A 12,289-nucleotide genomic window follows, 5' to 3' on the forward strand; every position below is an offset into this window, starting at 1 on the left:
ATACATTTTTGTCCAATTTCCTTTTTTGTAATAACTTAACCTGTATTGAGGTATTTGTACATTCTTTATTTTATGTTGTGTTATATTTGTGGGTTGTTTTTCACGTGAGCCATGACCAGTTTCTTCCACACCCCACAAATATTTCATGCATGTATTTTGTATTTATTTTGAACTAAACAACTGTACTACACTACCCAACATTAATTACTTCATTACAAACTAATTTCCTGTATTTAATATCTTACATGATTATTATCTTTACAAAATATTAAATGTGAAAAAAAAGTATTATGCTGTATGGCAAGTATGTTAAGTATGTTTTGTATTCTGTGCAATATTTTCATAAACTAATCATTTTGGATGTAAAATTCTATATAGGTCTATTTCCTTCTGAAGTGAAGTACAAACATAATTTCAAGTGTTGCATTTTTGTACCCACACATAGTCTATTAGAGGATTATAAGAATATTTACCAGAGACTAAAAAAAAGTGACAAGATGTTTCAAAAAACATGTGTTTAATAATGACTGTACAAGTAAGGGATTGTTGATGATTTACTGGGACATGACATAAACATGCAATACAGACTGAGGAATACCTGTTTGGCAGCTATGTCTTTTTGTATTACATGTTGTCTTGTCTGAGTCGTACAGTAATCAATACAATCATCCTTATATGCATGAATTCAGATACATTTTAGCATATCTAGAACTTTCCCACAGTGGGAAAGCATTGACTTGTGTGTAACTGGAGTTGTCTCTGTTGATGGGTTTGCTTGTGTGTTTGTCTCAGCAGTCGGTCGCCATCCCGGTGACGATGGACAGGAAGGAGCTGGTGGCGTAGGACGGATTCAGAAGGAGCTGCTCCAGCATCTCTCTGCCTCTCTCTCTTGTTGTCACCGAGCACATGGCCTTTCCCCACATCCGCACCAGTGTACCACCTGGCAGACAACAGATCATGAGCATCTTTATAAGCTCACAAAAATCAATATCAAAAACACATGATACGTGTGTGTGTGTGTGTGTGTGTGTGTGTGTGTGTGTGTGTGTGTCCACCCCACCGAGGAGATTGTTGATGTTCTGCATCCAGGAGAACACAGACAGTGTGTGGTTCTCCTCATCAGACAGATCAGCGATGTTAGGAGCACTGTCGGTGTCCTACACACACAAACAGGACAGGGAAGACAACAATTAAATACATGTATACAAGCTGTAAAAGATGCTTTAGAAATCAGTGAGAGGAATATGTTGGAGGTTTGTACCTGTAAAATGCGACCTGGCAGAGGGGTCATGAACATCACGGACTTTTCCAAATTGGACTGGAAAAATGCTGCTGATACGTACTCTGCTGAGTTCAGCCAGCTGTTAGCAAAATACACCTCCGTGGAGGAGTAGTGGCTCTGCCTGAAGGATGGAGAGAACAGGAGGTCAACATAAGAGATGTTAAAGAAATACGCTTATTCCTCTTCTGACTGAGGGACAGATGAGAAAATTCACAACATCGTCTGTCATTGTCTTGACCTTGAAACACTTGTTGTCACAGTGACAAACCACGCACCAAAAAAACTGTCCACCACAAAATCACAACCTCTGGTTTTAAATGAAGATTTAATGAATGAGTTTCCGTGTGTTAATTAGATTTAAAGGTGCACATAAGCAGATTTTCTTTTTACCATTTGATGACACCACCATGCTCCATGCTCCTAAGTTGAGCTAAGATAAGATAAGATAACTCAAAGATGCCCAGAGTGGTATGGACTGAGTTCAAAACATTCACACAACATCAAGATATGAACTTGAGTAAAAAAGACAGAAAGATTGACAGATCGTTGTATTGATGGACAGACAGACAAACGGATGGATGGATGAATGGAAAGATGGATGACTGCTCGATTGATTGATTTACCTGGCACTACAAACTGCAGAAGCATGAGTTGAAGCCATTTGGGCGGCCCAGTAGAGACCAAGGAGAGAGTCTTTCTTCTCATTGTCGGGCAGAGGAGACTCGGTCGCAGCCTTGAGACCCTTCAAACACACACAGAGAGTCACTGTGGTCAACAAGTACAAATCTATCATAAAGCTTAGAGACACAGAAGAGACAGGTTGAAACAGGAGCTGAGACAACCTGACCTTTACACCCACTTATTAGATCCATTTTTAGCATATTTGTGTTTGTGTGTTTTTTTTTTAACTTTCAGTGAAACTAAATGGAACAGAGCTGAATTTCAATTTGTTGGGAAAACATATGGATCTTTACCACGTGAACTGAACTCATAGACATATCAATATTGCTTGCCTGCTTCGAAATGGACTTGGGTCGTGGTCTGTTTTTGCAGTGCTGAGTTTGAGCGTTTCAAATATTGAGTAATTGCTATTTGCTTTGTTGCTTTTGAAATAAATGACCACACGTGACACTGAAACACCCCCCCCCCCCCTCCTCATTTCAAAGTCAAACCCGCTGCAGTGCACTTCACATACCTGGTAAAAAGTGTCCCACTTGGACATGGCGTCAGGGAAGCGAGTTGAACAAGTGGCATAGGTGTTGCAAACGTCCTCAACACCCGCAGGCATCTGCATCTGGACCTAAGGACCAGAGCTAAATCGTTAAAAATCGTTAATTGGTCATTAGAACCATACTCATATGAGGGCATAGAAATAACAGCAGATGTCCCATGAGTGCAGCTTCTTATTTTGTTGATTTCAACTGTCTCACTTTGTGTTTGAGATGTGCTCGAGTACCTGAAGTCCGGGTCCCATGAAGCCTTGATGTGCAGCAGAGAGGAAGGGCAGTGCTGAGACAAAGTAGTTCTGACCTGGAGAGAAGCAAAGAGGTAGTTTGTGTTCACTCTGTGTGTGTGTGTGTGTGTGTGTGTGTGTGCTCGGTGTGTGTGATACTTACAGGCCCACCAACTCTGGGTAGAGATACACATGGTATCTCCTGTTTGCAGGCCGCAGGTTGAAGCACCGGTCGGGTCTGCCAGTCGCCCTACGGACACACGACATTACATCTTCAGTTCCTGCCTGGATTCTTTAAGAGCTGGTGTTATGACATAACGTTCACTCACCTTTGCAGATACAAACATTTTCAGAAAACGTTGGGGTGAAAGGTCATTACTGAGATCTGACATTTTAACAGTGCTCTTTACACTGGAGATCATTTTGGAACAGTAGACTAATTCTGAAGTAACATTTTTTTTCTTAACTCAACAGGAAAGGATTATGGTAGTATTTAAAAAAAAGAAAAGAAAAAACATAACGATCAGCTTACCTGAAGTTAGCATCCATCCAAGCTGCAGTGGCAGTCCCCAAATAGGACTGTCTTTAGCGTTTGTCCCCATGCATCCCAGAAATGGGTCTGTAGCTGCAATCAGCAGACGATAAAGGCTCATACGGTGCAGATAGTGCCACGGGTCAGGGGTCAGAACGCCATTCTCTATTGGCAGGTCTGTGAGTTGGCCGGCCGTGTGCCCCCACAGGATGGGCAGGCCATTTTCCAGGACAACGGCAGATTGCCCGAGAGACGCAGCGCACGCCAGGAGGAGGCCGAGGGCCGTGAGATGCTGCATGACTGAGGAAGGGAAGCCGCAGAGAAGGATGGAGTCAAGAGCTTGTACTCTGGACTGAGAGTCGACAAATAGATGCACAGTATTTATACTGTGTTGGCGCTCAGATCTTTTGACCTATGTTGGACAGACCTCCCCCCCCTCCACACATACACACACACCAGCCCATGTGACATGTGGTTCACTGTACCCTCACTCACAGATAAGACCTATAGCTCGATAATTTTCAAAATACTTGGAAACAGAAGGCCTCTGTCGTGAACACACAAGTACGGAGAGGAAGGATCAATATGCTGTGAAGCTAAAGGAAGAAGTATCACCAGGTCTCGATAAGTTTAATAGAGGTCTGTCACATCTAACGTTATCAACTCATAAAATAAAATTAACATTGCAAAGTGATCAGCAAAAGGACGAAAACTTTGATTGTGATCCATTTTGTATAATCAAGATAACATCATTCTTGTCTTTTGGTTGCAACTTCTGTCTTATAATAAATACTGTTGATAATGTTCCTTTGTGCTGTTTAGGTCAGTAAAATCTACAATTCACATTAACTTCATCAACACTCTGCAGGTTTAAAAGGACGAGTGAATAGAGGCGAAGCACCTTCTGCAGGACACAGAGCTGTTAAAAATCACTTTTTGAGGTGAGCAGAATATTACGCTCCAAGAGTTCACTAATCTTAGATAACACAAGATTACCTTTGTCCTAGTTTTTGCCCCTGACAAGGAGGGTGAGCACGACTCACAATTTCAAATGTCCCATGTGACTTTTATCTCTAGTTAAAAAACAAAAGCTCATCTGATCTGACACATATGAGCTCCCATATCTGACATGCCTGTGGTCGAACAGTATTGGTTTTCCATATTGTTCAACAAACAGTTTTTCACCATCACACCACATGTATTTCTGACTTTTGGTCTGTAAACTGACAACAGAGTCGTTGAACCCACCTGAACCTCGGCGTGATGACACTGTGCCCTGACAGAGGTGCATTAAATCACAAACCTGTGATTTCAGAAACACTTAAGACACATTTGTGTTTTTAAGTTACACTGTTGTGAAAAGAAAAAGTTAAGATTTTAGAAAGCCTGAGGTCCAAGTCCAAGTCTGTCAAAACATTCACAAAATTATTCCAACTTTTCTTTCTGATGCTAAATATTAGTTTTTTAATTCAGTGGACTATTATACAATTATATTTTTGCTAATCTAATGTTCCAACATAAAATAAAATACAGATTGCATTCACCTGAGAAAAGGATGATTTTCTGTTCTCATGACAAACAAATCTCAAGTGACTGCAGTATGCATCTGTATTATTAACACCATGTCTGGTAACCATCCCTCCATGTGTTGTTGGGTTACAGTATATTACAATATAGAGCAGATCATTGATCACAGATCATACACAGATTTTTTAAACAGTTTTCAGATTCAGAAGACATAATATAACTTTGATTTCTTGTCTTAACTTTGGTTTTAAACATTTTTGTATTTAGTATTGTTTTACATAGTTTATTAGGTACAGAAGACACAACAGTTAGATGTATTGACTGAATGTCTCTTTAAAGTTAATTTTTCATTCTTGGTGCGATCTTCATGCGCTGCAGTCGTCATGTGATCGTGGGAGTGGCAGAAAATCCGGAAACAAACACTCCTCCGCTGCAGAAAGTCAAGAGAAAGGTAAAATGGATAAAACTCTGTACTTTTACACTCAGATCATCACACATGTTGACATGGACACTGTCGCGTGTCACACAGGATCTCGTGATGCAGAGAACAGAGAGGAAAATAATTAATCTCACAGACATCGTTGGAAACGAGCAGTGACTTTGATTGGGACTAGGTGGCTGATGCATGTGAGAGTCTGTCAGTGGAATAAATCAATAAAATGCGACTTTAACTCTGATCAACGTGACAAAGATCATTTCTCTGTGTCACTGCAAACTCCTGGGATTTCCGCATTGTCCTCGCATGTGTAGTAAAAGGATTTTGTTTGCAGACAGGAAGGTGATCGAAGTGGAAACCATCGATAAAGCAACGATTTAGATTTTTTTTTGTGTGGAAATGATCCTGATTATAACCCTCGTGTGCCACTGACAGCTTGTTTAACCCAAAGACTGTATATAAAGAGGTTTAACCTCAGTCTGACAGATTCTTAGCAGAAAACTCCCGTAGCTTCCGCTTGAGCTTTCTCATGCGCGTCTATTGACGATGTTACGGTACGGGTGCTAGAAGCGGCCAAAAAGCACAAAACTCATAATGCAGGGAAAGTTTGTTGACTGTGTCGTCATCACATTCATTCTTATTTATCTCACTGAACATCACGTTTTTTTAAAATTGTTCCTCTTCTTGTGCTGCTGATTATCACGAAATAGATAATCTACTAATGTATTTTAATTTGAACTTTTAGAAAAAAGTCAGTACACTAAACTACATTGGCAATTCCAATTGTTTTATAAAAATCTGAATAGTTCCTCATTCCTGCAGTTTTTGTTTCTGTTTTCCTGTAACAGCTTTTCTTAAATCCTCACTGCATTCGTGTTAACCCTGATTCTATCATATTCAACAGCACAGGAAGTCTGCATGACTGAGTACACATTGACCCAACCCAGTTAACCCACATTTTACTCTTTGCATAATAAATGAGACGCAGTGTGTAATGGTTTACTTTTAGGTAATTAAGTAAATCTTCTACTAGCTATTTCTAACTAACTATATTTAATAAACTGTCTCATTGATCTGCATTGTATTGGATGGTCATTGCAGAAAACCACAGCATCCTGATTCAAAAATCTTGGGGGAAATTTTGTGTTGCCAGAAGAGTCCAGGCTGTTTTGAGAACCACATAATTTTCATGCTGAAAAGTAAATTACAAACATGCATGAATGCAGAATGAAGAGAGAGATTGTGAGTGGGATCATTAGATGAATTATCACAAAGCAAGAAGGGGGGAAAAAATGACTATGTTTTGGTGTGCGTTTATTCTTGGAATTAATTTTACTATTTGTTAGATCTCTTAAAGCCTGGTTGTACACTGTTGAACTACATCATATTTTAATATGTTGCTGCTTTATTGCCTGCTTTTAAAGCCATTCATGGAGGCATAGCCACTAAAATGCTGATGTAACAGCTGTTTCATGTAAATTATGAATTTTTATTTAATCTTTATTTAATCAGGCAGTCTCATTGAGATTTTCCAGAGAGTCCTCTTGTGTAAAATTAAACTTGTATAAAATGTTGGCTGTTCAAATTAAGACAGAAAAATCACACGGCACACTGCTGCACTGCATTTAATATGACGTCATTACATTAAGTTTCTCTCAGCATCACCAAGCCTGACTGACTCCTAGCTTCCCTGGACTAAACAGTACACAATACACCAAGAAGACACTATTCAGATTAAGCCACAGAAGTAACTGCAGTAACTACGATAATCTACACAATCAGTGAATGAAGTGTCACTCTGTCGTCATTGTGTCCTTTCACAGCTCTTCATCATGGCCTACCAGGCCGGGATTCAAGAGGAGCTCACCGCCTTAGTTCACGACATCAGCTCCAACATACAGAAGATCACACTGCTGAGTAATAAAACACCTGCACGCACACACACACACACACACACACACACACACACACACACACACACACACACACACACACACACACACACACACACACACACACACACACACACACACACACACACACACACACACACACACACACACACTCTTTGCTGACTCCGGTTTCGCAAATCATGGTATACACATGGAGATGTGTCCCTACATAATCGAATATGTGCTCCCTTTTCTCCTGACCAGCCTCGGATCTGCAGAGGACAGTGTCTCTGCTGGAAACAGAGCAGGACAGCAGCCAGCTACGACAGACATTGTGAGTTACAGTGGCTGGTTTGTGGGTTATCTATTATCATGACCAGCACAAATGCTCATGCAAAAACTGAGACTTTCAACTGTGTGTCTCATAGTCAAGTGATTGTTGAAGGTGATATTGGATGTTCAAGCAGCCTGATATGAAAACTGCTCAGCACTTACAATATAAGAAAAATCTGTCCTCCAGATACTCTCTTCAAGTCTGTCGGTGTTCTGACCAAATTAAAATGATCCCCGACGTGATTTTTCTCCCCTCACCAGGCAACAGAAACAGCAGCAGGGCAACCAGCTCGCAAAGGAGACTGACCGACTGATCAAAGCCTTCAGTGCACGTCCCGTTGGCCCCGATCAAGTACTGAAATCTTCAATATCTTCTTTTTCAACAGCTGCTTAAAGTCATAATGTCCCTTTTTTTCTAGTTACTACCATTATATTCATTAAAGGACACAGACATTAACTCTGTGGTCACTCTGGTAATGTGTTTCTGTGTGTCTCTTAGCGGCAGAGAAAAATACAGAAAGAGCGCCTGTTGAATGACTTCTCCGCAGCCCTAAATAGCTTCCAAAAGACCCAGCGGGAGGCGGCTGACAAAGAACGAGATTTTGTGGCTAGAGTCAGAGCCAGCTCCAGGGTGTCGGTGAGTAATCTGCTGCGTCTGCAAGGGCACAGAACACAGAAAACACTTAAAACAGTCAAATCATAGAAACGACGCCAAAAACGGATTAATGCCCTTTGATATTAGGCCAGAGATATCGTTGCTTTTAACTATGCATACACATCATGGCTGCTTGGTGCTTCAACTGTTTACGTCCTGAGACAGTACATGTCCCCAAGATGCAATGTGCACATGAACGGTAGGGGGCTGTACGGAGGCAGCACGTAACCACCAGTGTCACCATGTGTTTTTATTTACAGAATGCTAATCTAGAAGTTCTATACTATGAGTTGTCTTCCTATCTTTATTCAAGAGTGTGGTCTTTCAGTTTGAGAGCAGGACTGACTCCCTGAGCTCCAGCTTTAGCTCTTCCCCTGCATCTGTGCATGAGTGAAACGTCTGCTCTCAGATTTCTCCCCCGCTCTTGGATTTTGTTATGCACCAAGTCTGTCAAAATACCCCAACCAATATAATTCAAGTTGTCCTTCAAGCAAGGATATATTTGGCCTGAGGCGAAATGTAAGACCCTGGCAAAGAGGCTGGATAGTGTGCATGTCCAACACCTAATGACTGCACACCTAACACTGTGATATACTCAATGATGTAACATTTACGTCAAGCAGACCGTATCTATGGAAAAAAATAAGTAACTGAACAAGAACTACAAAATGTGTCAGACTCTTTTTAACTGTACAGATTGGTGCATATTTGATTTTTTGTAAACGTGTCAGACAGTAGAAAGCTGTCGTCTCTGACTAACACTCACTGACTCACTGCTACAAAGATTTTCCTCCAGCAGCAGCTCCTTGATGCAGCCAACCATTCCTAGAACAGAGCTTATCTTGACTCAGTGCACATATCAGTGTCTGCATACCTGCCAGCAGATAAGAAACAGAAACAGCAATTTATAAAAGATTGCACCAGCTGCAATTTCAAAAGTATCATCACGGTATTCCAGTGCAGGAAGTCCAAAGAATAAAAATATATCTAAGGTGCTGCTGCTTGTGTTTTGTTACATTCTCATAAATGTCTCGAATACATTTCTGCTTTAAACAAGTGTCAGCAGGTCATTTAAATAAATATATTTACTTGAACAGAAAAGTTTTTAAAGCACAGTTTTATAAAAAGCTCTCGCATCGCTTGGACGGTTTTATTTGTGACTGCTTTGGAAACCTGTTCCCTCGGGGGGGAGGCAGCGTGCTTGGCAACTCTGTTCTGTTACCTCACCAATTATCCCAGTGCACAGAAAAGTGTGTGTATCTGCTGTTTTTTTGATGAGCAGGAACAGTTCCTTACTGCGCTACGTGTTGTTGAGGAACATAACTGGGAGGAATAAGGTGCAGGTTTTACTTTTCGAGATACTGAATGAAATGATTAATAAGGCGTGAGGGTCATAATGATAACATCCCTATAACACTCTGTACCTTCCTTCAACAGGGAGGCCAGCCTGACGACGGCTTTGGAAATGTGGTTCCCTTCTCAAAGTCAGTCTCCTGATTTGTAATTCTGATTATTTTAGTAACCATAATAAATATAATTCTTATTGCATCTAAATTCGTTCCCTGCAGCGACTCCCAGGTGCAGGCTCAGGCCGAGGCCATCACCGAAGACGACCTGAGGCTGATCCAAGAGAGAGAGTCGTCCATCAGGCAGCTGGAGGTACAGATGAGAATTAAATGTCTCCAACTGCACTGCAGCGTAAACTCTGATACATGAACACATGGTTCACGTGAGCATGAACTGTCTCTGTGCTTCTTGGTTTAGTCTGACATCACAGACATCAATGACATCTTCAAGGACCTGGGGATGATGGTGCATGAGCAGGGAGAGATGATAGGTGAGAATCCGTCACCTGCACATACTGGACATTACCTGGTTTGTCAAATAAACCCCCCCACCAGCTGCACGTTAAACTGTGCATATCCCCTGTGTGCTCTTCAGACAGTATAGAGGCCAATGTGGAGAGTGCCGATGTGAATGTCCAGAGCGCCACCCAGCAGTTAGCACGTGCTGCAGAATATCAGGTAAGATGTGAGGCCAGAGCCAGAACAAGGGGCAACATTGAGTGAAAATAAATGTATACATCTTTATGCTGTCTTGCTACAACAAACACTTTTGTGCCTCACTCCCACAGAGGAGCTCACGGAAGAAGATCTGTATCCTGATGATAGTTTTGGCTGCAGTTGCTGTGATAGTCGGACTTATCATCTGGGGAGCCATCGGCAAATAAAACGCTCCTCTTCAATCATCAGCCTGGACAAAGGAGGAAGTATGGTCCTTTCTCTGCTGCACATCCAATATTTCTCACCCCCCTTATTAGGGGAGTCTTTTTTTGAAGATGTATCCATCTTTCTTTGGACTGCACGCTCTCTTCACTTTAAAACAAAACTAGCGCTGGTAGCTTTATCGTTACAATTGGCTTTAATTGATTTTTTTGTGTTTGATTTTACTAATTATTTTCTGTAAATGTCAAGATTTTTATCCTCACCCGTTTGTCCCGTGAAACACAGATTTTTTTAGAGTATCTCCATTGAGCTACATGTTGAATAATGTACAGTGTAGACAACGCTTCTTGGTGCAGTGAAGCAGCACAAGGCAGGTATGAGGTATTTAACTTTCAAGATCTGTTTCTTTCAATATGCCACATTTCTGCAGCTGCCTTCTTTAACACATATCACACATGCCACATGTTTATCTGCAGTTTCACTGTGAATTGAGTACATGATGTAAATTTATTGAGAAAACACAAATGTAAACTACATTTATCTTAACCTAACACAGAGCTGCCTGTGACAATACTTTTTTTTTTTTTTTTTTTTAAATCTCCTGTACTTGAGGTCATCATAAATGAAAATTGATTGTTATTTTCTGGCCAACTTCATGTTGTTTTTTTCATGTGTTGTATGAAGAAATACTGTTCTTGTGGTTATTACTTTAAGTTGCACTCCACTATCAGCCGTCAGGATGACAAGTGTTGGAGGTGGTGTGTTTCCTTTTGCAACTGTAAGTGTGTAACTCAGAGGTGCAAAGCGCATATCAAGGAGAATGTTTTTTTATAAATCAAATCACCTATCGCAGATGACTACACTCAGCAGACGGTGACAGAGAGGGTCACTTGTACTGAATCTGAAATGAGAAGGGTGCTTTTCACCCAATTGTAATTTTTACATAATTATATGATTCTTCAATAAAACAATTTCGTCGTAAAATGTGCTACCTCTTTGAGTTTAGACTATTTTACGTTGGTCCTTTGGTACCGTCTTTTTTACTGCAAGATAAATAAATGACAGGCTGGCAGGTTACTGACATGTTGCTTTACATATCATGCTAATTTATTTAGGCTCATGTCATTTCTCAGCTTTAGTGTTCATATGGAGGAGATCAAATATATATAAATTGTCTTTATTTAGTACATGCTGAATCTCAAAAGCGTTTAATTCAGCTTCTTCAGCACAAGGACACGGTGTTCCCCAGCAGAGAACACCAGAGGACCAACACCAGAGCCCTGTGGCACACCTCTGGAGACCTTTTCTGTAAATAGTTTTGAAAACATCAAATCTGGTTTGAAAAGATTTAGCACTCACATCGTGTGTCATCTCCTTGTTTACCCGTTATACTGAAGGAAATAAATTTCAGGCAGCCACGAGAGGATGAGATCATGGGGGCAGTTCAGGCATATGTCGGAACAGACGGTGTTGGAGTTGGAGAGGGATGTGGAAGTAACAGACTGCAGTGACGCAGAAGGCAAAGCTTTCCTTGGCAGGGCGAGAGACGAGGAGGATTTGGACATCGTGTTGCAAATACATCACTCGCGGAGAGAACGGGTTGAACTGGGCGTCAGTAGGACAGGGAATATTTCAGGCTGGTTACACACACAAAGTGGCAGGTTGCTGTAAAAGAGCTGAGCAGGATTTTCCTTCCTAACAGAAATGTCTCAGCTTAAGAGCCACAGGAAAGTTTGAACGGGTGAAAAGTTACTGCAGGGGAAGCTGGGTGTGTTTGGTTTGAAGTAGATGGACACAGTTTTTTTTCCCCCCACAGAGGTATTAGGTTGTTTTTCAGTTGATGTAATTTTCCTCAACATTTATTTTACTAGCTTATTTAAGAAAAACTCAGGTACACCAATGATTCTAGCAAACAAGAATCAAGACTGAGCATGTTGATGACTCTCTTTTATAG

At 41.0% G+C, this 12,289-nt stretch overlaps 2 protein-coding genes across 10 annotated transcripts in view; one reads left to right on the forward strand and one right to left on the reverse strand.

Moving 5' to 3' along the window:
• Positions 1–500: 500 nt before the first annotated feature.
• Positions 501–12,289, reverse strand: part of LOC109632496 (protein LEG1 homolog) — a 36,494-nt gene continuing 24,705 nt past the window's right edge. For 5 of the 9 annotated variants that reach the window (XM_069515550.1, XM_069515554.1, XM_069515553.1 and 2 more), the window contains 8 exons: positions 3,268–3,567; positions 2,899–2,985; positions 2,739–2,812; positions 2,478–2,582; positions 1,906–2,024; positions 1,262–1,403; positions 1,061–1,157; positions 501–940 (listed from right to left, as the gene is read on the reverse strand). In XM_069515550.1, the coding sequence (XP_069371651.1) occupies positions 789–940; positions 1,061–1,157; positions 1,262–1,403; positions 1,906–2,024; positions 2,478–2,582; positions 2,739–2,812; positions 2,899–2,985; positions 3,268–3,567 (1,076 nt within the window). In that variant the 3' untranslated portion in view covers positions 501–788. Of the gene's footprint in view, positions 941–1,060; positions 1,158–1,261; positions 1,404–1,905; positions 2,025–2,477; positions 2,583–2,738; positions 2,813–2,898; positions 2,986–3,267; positions 3,568–4,861; positions 5,225–7,970; positions 8,111–8,201; positions 8,985–12,289 lie in introns of those variants that run through there. The other 4 variants (XR_011239454.1, XR_002202925.2, XR_011239455.1 and 1 more) reach the window with 4 other exon arrangements.
• On the forward strand, positions 5,038–11,319 carry stx7l (syntaxin 7-like). The gene is made up of 10 exons (XM_020091804.2): positions 5,038–5,245; positions 7,054–7,147; positions 7,387–7,456; positions 7,717–7,807; positions 7,955–8,092; positions 9,548–9,594; positions 9,679–9,769; positions 9,875–9,947; positions 10,052–10,134; positions 10,245–11,319. The coding sequence occupies exons 1-10, from the start codon at positions 5,162–5,164 to the stop codon at positions 10,338–10,340; spliced, it is 867 nt and encodes a 288-aa protein (XP_019947363.1). The 5' UTR covers positions 5,038–5,161; the 3' UTR covers positions 10,341–11,319.

Source organism: Paralichthys olivaceus, chromosome 19 (genome assembly GCF_024713975.1).
Source record: "Paralichthys olivaceus isolate ysfri-2021 chromosome 19, ASM2471397v2, whole genome shotgun sequence".
NCBI lineage: Eukaryota > Metazoa > Chordata > Actinopteri > Pleuronectiformes > Paralichthyidae > Paralichthys > Paralichthys olivaceus.

Excerpts from the sequence above, each read along its gene's own strand:
- stx7l (XM_020091804.2), top strand. The coding sequence starts at position 5,162 with ATGCGCTGCAGTCGTCATGTGATCGTGGGAGTGGCAGAAAATCCGGAA. Across the intron at positions 7,148-7,386 it reads ACAGAAGATCACACTGCTGA|CCTCGGATCTGCAGAGGACA; the intron begins GTAATAAAACAC and ends TCTCCTGACCAG. Across the intron at positions 7,808-7,954 it reads GTCCCGTTGGCCCCGATCAA|CGGCAGAGAAAAATACAGAA; the intron begins GTACTGAAATCT and ends TGTGTCTCTTAG.